Source organism: Corapipo altera, unplaced genomic scaffold, assembly GCF_003945725.1.
Source record: "Corapipo altera isolate COAL_440 unplaced genomic scaffold, ASM394572v1 308, whole genome shotgun sequence".
Classification (NCBI taxonomy): Eukaryota; Metazoa; Chordata; class Aves; order Passeriformes; family Pipridae; genus Corapipo; species Corapipo altera.
The window spans coordinates 5,837,620-5,849,789 of NW_020884925.1; the positions used below are offsets into that span (position 1 = coordinate 5,837,620).

Genomic DNA, 12,170 nt, shown 5'->3' on the forward strand with positions numbered 1-12,170 from the left:
TCTCATGCTGAGAGGAGTAACAGACTCCTAAACACAGAAAATTGCTGCAGCATTTATGTTTTACAGAAACTGTTAAACCTCTGAGACACATCCCACTCCTCCCAGTTCTCTTATTTCACTCATGCCCAGGTGAGCAGAAGTCCCATCCCTCATGTCTGCCATTCATCCATCTGGCTGCCTCCCTACCCCCATAAACTGAACAGATATACAGGACATCAGGTCAGAACAGAAGGAAGTCAATGCAAAAAAACCCAAACAAAACCAACCAAACAAAAAACACCTCCCAAAACACCCCAAATGAAACCAAACCCCATCAAAACACCAAGATATGGACACAAAAGAGTGCAGATCCCTGACCACAAACAGAGGACCTCATTCCCTCATACAACAGTGTAGGATCTTTTATCAATTCCATGGAATACACAGAACAGACCTGGTGAGGTCCAATTATGTAGCACAAATGAGAGTTGTTCCCTTGTCAGCAACAGTGACAGATACCAAATCTGCCTTACTGGCAGCCTCTCCAGGCTGAGGGGATACTGAACATTCTGCATTGTCTCTACTCTTCCACTGTCAATTTTGTCCATTCTGGAGATGAGGAGCGATAGGCAGTTAGTGCTGTAATAAACTTCAGTGGGAAACTTCATACACATAGACACAGAGCAGATTAGTGCAGTTTCAGAATCAGCAAATCTCCAAACCTGTATGGCTTTGATTTCTGTCACCTGGTCCACGTTACATTACAGCAGAGAATCTTCAACCAGAACCTAACCACTATGGTGATTTGCTTCACCTAACCCACGCTGGCAGGAACAGATTCCTTTTACAACCATAATTGTTTGTGTATGTATCACTGAATACTTATTACTACTTTTCTTGAAAAAAAAAAAAAAATAAAGAAGATTTTTATCAAGAACCTGAATTAGAGAGAGGAACAGTAAGTCTGTACCTACTGACTGTCTGCTTCCAACACCGAAGGCATTTGTGAAAAATTAACACAAGACTTAAGATCTACATTTTTAAACTTCTGTACAATTTGCAGGGCCACAGCTGGCCAGTACCTCACTGAGACAAATAGGAAGAACTGAGAAGTGCAGTTTTTGAAGTTCATACTAAACACTAACCAGAGAATAATAACAAATATAATATAAAATATAATATTAAATTTTGCAGATGAACTTACCTGCTGCAGAGCCTAGCCTATATAAAATATGTAAGGAAGGCAATGCCTTGCAAGGATAAAGATTTCCAAACCACTAGTATTTTAAAATTAGAAAATGTGTTATTTTAGCCCAGTTATTCTCAATGGTCATGTTTTAACCCAAAAACATTGGGGTTTGGGTTAATTAATGAGAAGGAAGACATACACATGGTTTAAATTAGACACTTTGATAAACATTCCTAAAGGCAGACAGCAAAAGAATTTCTTCAACAGGCTGCTTTTCAGTAGAGAATTGCCATATTTTTGAACAGCATCAACCTTTTCATTTCATTTATAAAATTACAACAGAGCAAAAGCTGTCTTTTTTTTTTTTTTTTCCTTTTGATAGAAAGGCATTACCCTACACTCTTTAAAAAACAGAAGATCAGAAAGATGTTATCTGGATCACTATAGTAAAACCAACTTGGGACAGTTACACCTCACAGCACGTTAGACTCAGGAGGGCCAAGACACAAATACCACTGCAAACAGTCCATGCAGTGTCACTCCAGGGTACCTCAAGCCCAACTGACTGGCTCCTTTTGTAGTGTTCCACGTGGTCCTGATTTTGGCTGGGATAGACCTTATTTTCTTCTTAGTAGTACTGTGCTGTGTTTTGAATTTCATTACATTAATGTTGCTAAACATTGATGTTTTAGTTGTTGATAAGTAGTGCTTACCCTACATCAAAGACTTTTCAGTGTCTCGTGCTCTGATAATGAGCGAGATAAGCCATGAGGAGAAGCAGCAATAGTCGGGAATGCATCTTCTGGGATAAGCCATGCCTGAGAAACAAAACTTACTCATCAATAGAAATACAGAAAGGACACATCAGGGTTATGCACAGTTTCCCAGCATTATTCAAAAATATCTTCTACAACTTATTTTCCCTTGTAGAATAATAGCAGGTTACTAGTTAGCCACAGAATATTCCAAACAGATAATGGGGATTCTGTAGGAATATCTTGAAAATTGTACAGCTACTCTATGTGTAAATCTACATGCTAGAACACTTCCAAAGTATTTGGAAGAACAGGTGTAACAGTGATAGGTCTACCACCCCTACTTGTATTGACTAATTCCAATGGCTCCACTGAATTTCAGAAGGCCTGTTGCAGACAACTCCAACTGACTTCACAAGAGCTCTGCTACATGTATGAACATATGGCAGAATCCAGCTGTCTGTTTACACAGAAAAAATAAAATCAAAATGGATTGTGTCACGTTCACATAAATGCATTTCAGAAACAATGAGGTACTACAATCATCTTTATTATTTTAAAAACAGGTTTATTCTGTATATTTAGAAACGTGTAATTTTAATAACTGCAGAGAAAAAAAAAATCAGCCACACCTGAATAGCTAATAACTCATTAACAGAATGCAGTGGTATATTATCTAAACAGTAGTAGTGCCATTGTGCCGTAATAAATTGTCTATTAGTAAAAAAATACATTTCAGGGCACATAATACAGCATCCTTATGACAAATTACAGTAGGGATACTTTTCAAGAATTTAATCAAAGTAGAGAATTCCGAGTTATATTCTTTAAATGCAGCACTTTAAAAGGTAACAACTTTGTGCATTTTTAAAAAATGTCCTCGTTCGTATATCGTAGAAATGCTGCTTTATTGCTGCAGATGTCAAAGTTCAAGGCTCAAAAGGTACGAGAATACAAAGATATCCTTAAGAAACTTTGTTTGTTTTTATATATATTTATATATATAAAAAGGTAAAGCTTATAAAAGTTAATTTACAAACCAAAAACAAAAGTGGTATGCACGCATTATATACAGGCGGTCTATAACATCTATAAATTTTCAAATGCATAGCAGAAAACATACCATCATTTTCTTCTGGTTCTCTTCTGGCTGATGAACACAAACAATACTCATCCTTTAAACCAAACTCACAAATTTTTTTTGTTGTTCCCCCCACCCCCCCAGTCTCTCATGATATATTATCTAGGTAAGCACAAAAGCCATACAAACTTAATACAGAGAACTATGAGAGCTAAGATCATTAAAAACATGAGGGTAAGGCATCCCTGCTGGTTAATAGGTCTGTAATAATGTGGTTAATTTACAAATCCACAGAGGCAACTGAACCATAGTCATCCCACATGCTTTTCCCCTCCCCCTGTTCTCAGCACAATGTTTCCATATACATTAGGTAGATGTGTTTGCATTATCTCTCAGCAGAAGAAACATCTAAGCTGTGCTGCCCCGAGTTGACTGTTCATTGGACATGTACACCAGAAGTCTTTTAAAAACCAGAGACCAAAATGTAGTCTTGTGAGTTAAAAACACACAGTCGTAAAAACGCAGGCCAAAATCTGTGTTTTCGATACTGCAGTATGAACCAAATTTTGTTCCTCTGTGTACAATTTCATTCAGATAACAACAAAATACTAGTAGTGTCCTTTAACAAAACAAAAAGAAAAAAAAGGAAAAAAAAAAAAGGAAAAAACCACACAAGAACAACCAAACCAAAGCATACAGAACCTGCAAAACCCCTCCTTATTCCCACTGTACACTCCCTGCTTGTGGCATTGTATTGTGACCATGGTTCAAAGAGTGTACTTGCTAAATCATTGTTAGTTAAAGCAAGATACTTAAAAACTAAGATCCATTATCACTTATAGAACAGTTAATACTTGATAGAGTGGTTCAGTTTATATGTAAGGTCCATCTCAGTTTCACATTATTTACTCAATCAGCTAACTTATTGTTTAGAAGTGGTCAATTAGGACTGAGACACAGTTTGCTCCAACAAGATAGTTTGGATCCCCGGGAAGAGACTTGTTCTGCCAGGTTTTGGGGTCACCTGTGGGAGGAAAACACAATGCTGGTGTTTAGTATCCGCTGTCATACAGTGTACATCTTGAAACAACCAAGCTTTTGGACAGGAGCTTTAAAGTTCTGAAGCAACACTTGTTTTGGGGGTGGTTTTTTGTTGTTGCTGTTTCATTTGTTTTTTAAAAAAACCTTGCAGTTTCCATGTTAGTAATTTTTAAAATCCCTTTATTTTCATATAACATAGGACAGATCAGTTATTCAAAACAGATGCTGTGGCACTCAAGAATTGTTAAGTACAACTCATTCTACTCTATAGCACCAACATAGTGCTTTCCATTGGAGAATTGTTAACAGTGAAACTGTGGTCACCGGCTCTTTCCTAAATTGCCAGAGGAAAAAAATAAGACATTTTAAAAGCTAATGTGGGTAGGATGAATTTGAAGTGTCTTGGAACAGTTCTGAACATAGACAATGCAAATCAGAAGTCATGTTGTAACTAAGCTCTATGACACACTGGTAGTTTTATCTTCTATGATGAAAATGATTGTAGACAGGACTGTAGTCATTCTGCAGCTACATTCAGTGGACTTGTTTAAAAGCCTGAAATACTGCTGTTCTAAAAGAGATTCCAGTCAACTGGTACATAAAAATCTTTACAATAGATCTATCTACCTGTGGTCAAAGGTTCTGGGTAACAATCTGTTAGAAGGGAATGTCATCAGCTGCCATCTCCCCAGACAAAGGTTACATTCCATCTGCACAGCCAATTGTCTCTTTTAAATGGAGACGGTATTCTTCATTTACCCACCTAAAATCACTACAAAGTGCTGCCACTATACAAGAAGTTTCATCATCCCACTATGGTAGAAAGTGAAAAATGCACTGAATCCCTTGTGCCTTTAGACACGCCTCCCACAGCTTAAGCCTTTCAGATAAACGACATTAAATAGCTTGGCCAAAACAGATCTGCCTCGAGAAATGTGCAACAAGTTATAGAACCCAGTCACACAGACTGCAAACAACTGAAACCTCTGTACTAAGTGAGAATGATACAAATTCCATGTAATTTTCTTGAAGAACTCATGAAAACAAAATGAAGTACACAATGCACTGAGCAATGGCAACATCTGATGCGGGGACAAAGAATAGGGACAGTGTATAGTTAGAGAATGCAAACAAATTTACTGCAACCAGCTGAGGCTATTTATCTCAGTCAAAAACGTCAATAATGCTTGAGATTTTTTTCCTTCAACAGATTCAGGGAATTCCATTCAAACTCATATGATCAAATATATAAGAAGGGTAGAACAGGACTGTAGGACAGTCAGGTCCTAGTCTTGCACGTGAAATAGGCAGACTTTTTTCCAACCTTTCCTCCTAAATACATAGTAAGGATTAGACTGCAGCCAGTGCAACCTCTAGCTGTTAAGGATGTTCTTCCCATATTTACATACAACTGCTTTGAAAAGGAAAATAAAAAAGGAGATCCCTCTGTATTTTTACGTTCTAATAGGTGTGGCCATAGAAGGTAACTTTTTTCCTTGGTCAGCTTTAATACCAGAATCATTCAAGCTTTTGAAGGCGTTTAATGGTACAATACCAATGTATGAGGTTTAAATGTGGCAGAAAGGATGTTAGTAAGTGCAAATGAATGTCACTTTTAGGACAGAACATGGATACATTGAAAAAAGATGAGGTAGAGCAGACGACTGAAGAGAGAAAAAACCCAGAATTGCATAAACTGTTATAATAAAGCCACCTCAAGAATCAGAGTCCCATAACCAACTAATTTAGAAAGAGAGAAAACAATTATTTATTTAAGACACAGTATGGTCTACTTACATATCATAAGACAGAATTGCCTAATTTTAAAGTTTGTCTCAAAAGAGCAATGTTATGATATACATCCCATTTCAGATTAACAGAATGTGGTGTTATATTTACAGTACAGAAAGTGTTAGGGTTTAAATATACACGCTCTTGCTTTCATCCACACATGCGTGCACACACACATCCCACTTTGGAAAGGGAGAAAAATGTCTCAGAAACTTTAGTTATTATTTGGATCACTTGAGCCCTCTCCCTTCACTTCAAGTAAGTTCATGAACAGGTGCTATTAAGTTACAAAGGAAGTGCTGTGTCATTTTTGTACACAGTTGTCATATCTTTTGGGACCCTATCACTGTGAGCCCGTGTTTTAACACTGCCACGTATACACACATTGTTAAATAGATGCATGCAACACATGCATATAATAGCTTATAAAAAACAACTAAAAATTATTGCCATTAATACCTCTAGATTATTGAATCCCCATGAAGGGGATCGATGCTTTAATCTTTCAAAGCATCAGTGCTTTGGTGTTGACAGTGATAGATACAATAGTGACAGAAGATATGCATACATGGTGGCTTAAATGCTGTATACAGAAGTACATCGTTCACTCAGTACTTACATCACAAATGCGCACATTAACGGCTTGAACCTTCCACAGAAATTTTTAAAGTAGCTGAACAAAACCTTAAGACTTTTTCTCCAGATGTGCAAACATTCCTTTTTAAATCTCTGTAACCTCACAGCCGTTTCATGAAATTGCTTGAAACTTGCCCAGAATTCTCAATTAGGCTCCTCACTGACAGTTTCAGTCAGTACATTCTCTCTCTCATCCCAGAAAGCCACAGTGAGGTAAAAATGAATAGGTAAATAAAACTGCAACCTAGTTGCAACTTTTACTATCAACCAGAGACTTCCGGATAAAAGGCAGTAGAGGAGAAATAGGCAGGAGCAAGCAAGAAGAGTCTTGTGGAAAAACCAGCTACATTAGAATAAATTGTAAATGCTTTTACTGAACACTATAGTTTTCTTAAATGACCCAACTGTTAGCATCAACTTGCACACATGGAAACAGTTAACACGCATTAAATCATGATTTATGAGCATGCAGATTGTTAAGATTTGTCAGAGTCCTATATGGTTAATTAAGCAACAGACAAACACCAGTTATGTTACAAAGGCCAATCAGAGGTACATATTCATTTCCTCTCAATTTTAGTGCGACTATCATTTCAAGTGTATTCAGCTGTAGCAGTCCTCAAGAAAGAAGACAGAATAGAAAAATACGATAATATTTAACAGACTAGAGATATTACTCTTTTTCTGCTATCGTGGTTTTAGCTATGAATTTGCACCATGAGTAAATGTAAGAAAGACATTTGTAATGAAAGTGAAATGGGAGAGTTTGACACAAATACAATGATTGAGTTTTTATATTACACAGCATCACCTTCAGCCAAAATAACTTAAATTATACGATAGCACCCAAAAGCCCCAAAAGGACAGAGGGAGGACAGCATACCCGACGAGGAGTCGGAGGATTTTAGAGCAAAAGACCAACCATCAGGGGTCATAGACGCACAGTGTGGCAGGCGGAGCTCCACTGGCTTCAGGAATTTCAGTCCATGAGGCCCACACATTACCAAGGGGCTAAGAAGTGTTTCACCTATAGGTAAGAGAAAGAAATATCTGTTACTGATTTTTCTTGAAATTACAATGCACAGCTACTCAGCAATCAGATTGGGAGAAAAATATCAACATTTTGACCTGTCAGTAAAGAAAAGCACTTTGCAATATTGTTTCTCACACTCGAGTGACTTTTCAGTAGAACATGCTACAATCTCAAAATGCAAAAGGATAAACTGCGATGATTAAATCATGTTGGGAATTTTTTTCCAGAAATTTCTAAGCACATGCATCAAAAGGAACAAATCCCCAAATCAGTAACCAGTCTTGTTCACGGTTTTCTTTGTACTCCAGCTGCCATGTTCTACTTCTCTGGATTTATGGCACACTGGGCTGAATGAAGCCTTCAGCAACTCCAGAGACTATGACCATCATCCCAACAATCAAAAGAAAGTATACAAACATACAGATCTATTTTCAGCTATAACTCCAAATGTTAATGTAACATTATTCAGGTGAGGAATATGCTATGTTTATATAAAGTAACTGCAGATTGCAAGCAATAATTTTATAAATTTGCAGTTAAAGCAACACCTTGAGTTTACCAATTTGATGAAATTAGGAATCTGACAGATTAGAAAATGCACATACACTGGACTAGTGGTATAAAAGACTACGAAAAAATTGCTCAACTGATACACTACTCAGCCCTTATTATTAAGAGTCAGGAATAAACTTGTATTTATATAACAGAATTTTTTTTAACAGTTAAGTTGTTTCTTTAGAGAAACAAAAAAAAAAAAAAGCTGAATATTTAAAAGTGTTGAAGTAAAGTCCAAAAATTTAACTCAAGTCAAAGCAGTTTAAATCATGTGCTTTGCAATTCTTTTGGTCTTAACTCTGAGATGAAGACATGTTTCCATTCAGAATGTCTAGAATAAACCCCTACACATCTACAGTTTCAAAGACTCTTAGTGCACTAGGAAAGTTTTAAAGTAGTATAATTCAGGGCCTCCACCTTGCTTGCCGCTTTCAGTATTAAGTAGAATATTGCTTCCCTTTCAGTATTAAGTAGAATATTGGTTCCCTTATTGCTTGTACTCTGTATCTTCATGCAAAAATCTATATTATATACTGAAGCACATTACAGTTATTGTCATATTCTATTTTGTTGTTGTTAGAAAAAAATTGTATTAAATAATAGAACAGTGTACTATGCTAGCTCATACCTTTCTCTTTATCCAAAGGTGGAAGTATACTGTTGTCTCTGCAGACTTTAAAATATATTTCTTGCTCTATTCCCTCCGGAATGGCTCCTTGTGGTATAATAATACTAACTCCAGTCTCTATGGAGCTCAATACACCACCGTTGCTGTTAAATACACCTCTTGCTGTGGCTACAACAGTGTGTCCGTCTTCCTCCTCCTCATCCTCAAGTGCTGAAGGGCTGAAGAGACAGAAAGCCTGGCAGTTTTATCAATATTTCCTTCCTGAAAGTCAGGGGCATACTTCCCTCTAACATTTTAGCAGAGCACAGTCCAGGGTAGGCCAGCACCAATTTTTAGGAAAAAACTTTAATATGCCCTACACGAACTACTTTCACATTAGTTGTCTTGCACAATCAAATTCTGCCATGACAAAACATTTTCAGTAAAAAAACCCAACAAAAGACAAACAAACAAAAATCCCCCACCACAACAAAAACCCAAAAATAAACAAACACCCTCTCTCCTCCCAAAAAAACAAACCACCACCAAAGCCCACAAACTCTGAAAACGTTCAGGAAGTAGTTAAAGCAAGAGTTCAGATCTGAACCTTGTGTTTTCAAATGCCTGCTCCTGGATTATACACAGAGAGCTTACCCCCAGCTACACACTTCAGCTTCGTGGCATTAACATCTGAAAGTTTATTTTTTGTCTCAAAACTCCATTCTGACTTTAATACCAGAAGAAGTAATAATTGCTATTCAAGTCACACCAAATCCTTCTACTCATCTATACATTGAAAACAAAGCTTGTAAAAAAAAATTACACATTTTTTTCCCAGGCTATAACTGAAGAGAAATATGTGACATTGATGGCTAGTCTGAGCAGATTTCAAAACAATTTCTAAGGAATTTCATCACTCAAAGAACCGGTAAATTTGCAATTTTTAGCACTCTATAGAACTATGTGGTATAAAACATTTCTCAGGTGCTGAAGAACAACTAACAAAATTTCAAGTCTGGTTCATTAATTATTATTATTTTTGAAATAAAACATTAATAAAACTGTTCTGCAAATTTAACAAGTCAGTAAATAGCTTAAGATTGTAATACTATCTGTTCTTGACACAGTTCTTATAGTCAAAGCATATTAGGCAAGCACGATCTGCTTTTAAGCAGCTGTTGATTTGTCTCATAGTAAAGATAACCAATATTAAACTGCTGAATTTATTTTCCCCCTTTTACAGGTATTTTTGAAGTATCCCTTATGCACATGTATCATGAGATCTCTAAGCACACAGAACAAATACAATTTGGTGCAACACCTATCCTTAAAAATTAATTCCACCTTCTAGAAACAGAAGTGAGAGGACAAATGACTACCATCTATCAGAAGATTCATAATTGTAGTATGAGAAATGGAAAATACCATTTTCTAACAACAGAATGCAAGATGGTACAGGGATACAGGACATACTTGATCTATCCAAAAGCTCTTTAATGCCTTTTGGCAGAATTTTAGAATCATAGTATCAATCTTTCAACATCAACAGAGATTGGAAGCACATTAAAAAAAGCTGCGTAACAGATGATCTCCTATTGATGTACTAACTGAAAGAAAAACAGCAGCAGCTTACCTTACAGGAATGGCTTTAGGCACAGCATTAACGTTATTTGGTTGATATTTAGGCTTGTCGACCTGTACAGCATAGGTATCCATTCCACTCTCAAACTCTGGAGGCTGCGAAGAGCTGTGTGCTTTCAAAATTGGTTGAGGAGAATTTGAAGATTTTGATGGCAACTCTGGTTTATGCTGAGCTTCATTTGGCAAGAGATTATGGTTGAATTTAGGACTCTCAAACTTGCGCTCAAAGGGTCTTGCAGCACTAGTGTAAGGTTTTGTTGTAAAACGGTTGTAAGAAGGAGTGACTGTTTTCTGCAACTGTTCGGTTCCATTAACAGGGCCTTTGTCAGGGAAGTTTTTCTGAGGATAAAAAGTGGACTGCACAGTGTCCTCTCTAGACGATCTGAAAATTGATGACTTATTCTGAGGTGGAGGAGGGTCAGACACAGAATTAACTGCAATGCAAATAAAAATGCCAGAACTTGTCAGTAAATTTCTAGTCACATACACTCTGGTATAAGAACATAATTTAGTCAATTCTTAATCTACTAATGTAAAATATATACAGGTTCAGCTTAGCTCCACTAGATCACTGTCCTTCTGTGTATGCTCATGCAAGTTACTAACACTTCATTAAACAGATATATTGGAGACAATGGTATGACCTTTCAATAAAAAGGTTAGACTAGCTTATATCATGATCAAAAAACCAGAAAGCCAGCACTGAAAGACCACTGTGCATTTGCACAAACCAGAAAACTCAACTGAAATGGGCAATCCTCTCAATGTGAAAGTGAAAACAACTTTTTCTTCACTTTTTAGAAGCCTACAACTATTACTCACGTCTAAAGAATTCTGGTCCAAAGAACAGAAAGGTATATTTTTCAAGTACTGCAAGTTTTACTATATCTTTGCTGAGTCAGCTGAGACAGTTACAGGTATCACCAACACCCAGAAGCCACGGTTTCAGACAGAATCACAAAGTAATTTCATAAAACTCAATATCACTACAGGAAAAAACTATCTTCAATAATAATTATTCCAAGTTTCAGTTACAGAACGTAGCTACCATGCTAACATGCTGAAGCAGCCCCACAAGCACCTGAGAAGCAATAGCTGTTACCACAAAGACAGGTCAGCTTTCCAACTGCTCACCTTCCGAAAGTGCAGGCTTGTGATGTGCTGGGAGAGATAGGACAGGGCTATTAATTGACTGTGGCTGTGTGTACTGGACTGAAGGAGCAGGAGGAGGAGTTGTAACTTGAGGGATTGGTTCATAGCGTTTTTCACCAACAGGCCTATCCATTGATTCAGTATCAGTTGGTTTCCCCCTGTTGAAATAAAATTAAAAAACAAACATTTGATTGTTTGGTTTCCTCATGGCTTCTGCATTCACTGCTATTTTTTTTCTTTTTTAATCATCTCATTTCCATCTCTTCCTATAAACATTAAAACATTATTTTCTGGAATATCCTGTCTCAAGTATAAAAGCATTTATTGATAAGCACAAGAGAGTAAGACAACACTGACCTTTAGAAGATTAGTAACACAAACCAAGGCAAACAAAAGGCAGATGACATTTCAGGTGTATTTGCACAATTGCCTACAAGATTTAAATTTTTCAACTTGGAGTAATTTAAATTAAAAAGTTTTTTCTAATTTAATGAGTCTTCAAAATAAAAATATAAATCCACTTCTTTCTGGGGTGGGTAGGTAGCTTTGGAAAAGTAGAATTAGGCAATGGGACAATGAATTCTAGTACAACGTTTCTAAATACACCTAGTATTTGAACAATGCCATCTTAATTAGAAATGTAATCAGCTTAAGCTTCACTAGCTTTATGTGCATAGTGTAGATAATATTAAAATCTCATTTTCAAAACA

The 12,170-nt window shown here is 36.6% G+C and overlaps 1 protein-coding gene across 4 annotated transcripts in view; it reads right to left on the reverse strand.

Moving 5' to 3' along the window:
* Positions 1-2,452: 2,452 nt before the first annotated feature.
* TJP1 (tight junction protein 1) overlaps positions 2,453-12,170 on the reverse strand; it is a 159,288-nt gene continuing 149,570 nt past the window's right edge. For all 4 annotated transcript variants that reach the window (XM_027657588.1, XM_027657583.1, XM_027657584.1 and 1 more), the window contains 5 exons: positions 11,443-11,618; positions 10,301-10,742; positions 8,689-8,906; positions 7,356-7,499; positions 2,453-4,028 (listed from right to left, as the gene is read on the reverse strand). In XM_027657588.1, coding sequence (XP_027513389.1) covers positions 3,934-4,028; positions 7,356-7,499; positions 8,689-8,906; positions 10,301-10,742; positions 11,443-11,618 — 1,075 coding nt within the window. In that variant the 3' untranslated portion in view covers positions 2,453-3,933. The remainder of the gene's footprint in view (positions 4,029-7,355; positions 7,500-8,688; positions 8,907-10,300; positions 10,743-11,442; positions 11,619-12,170) is intronic.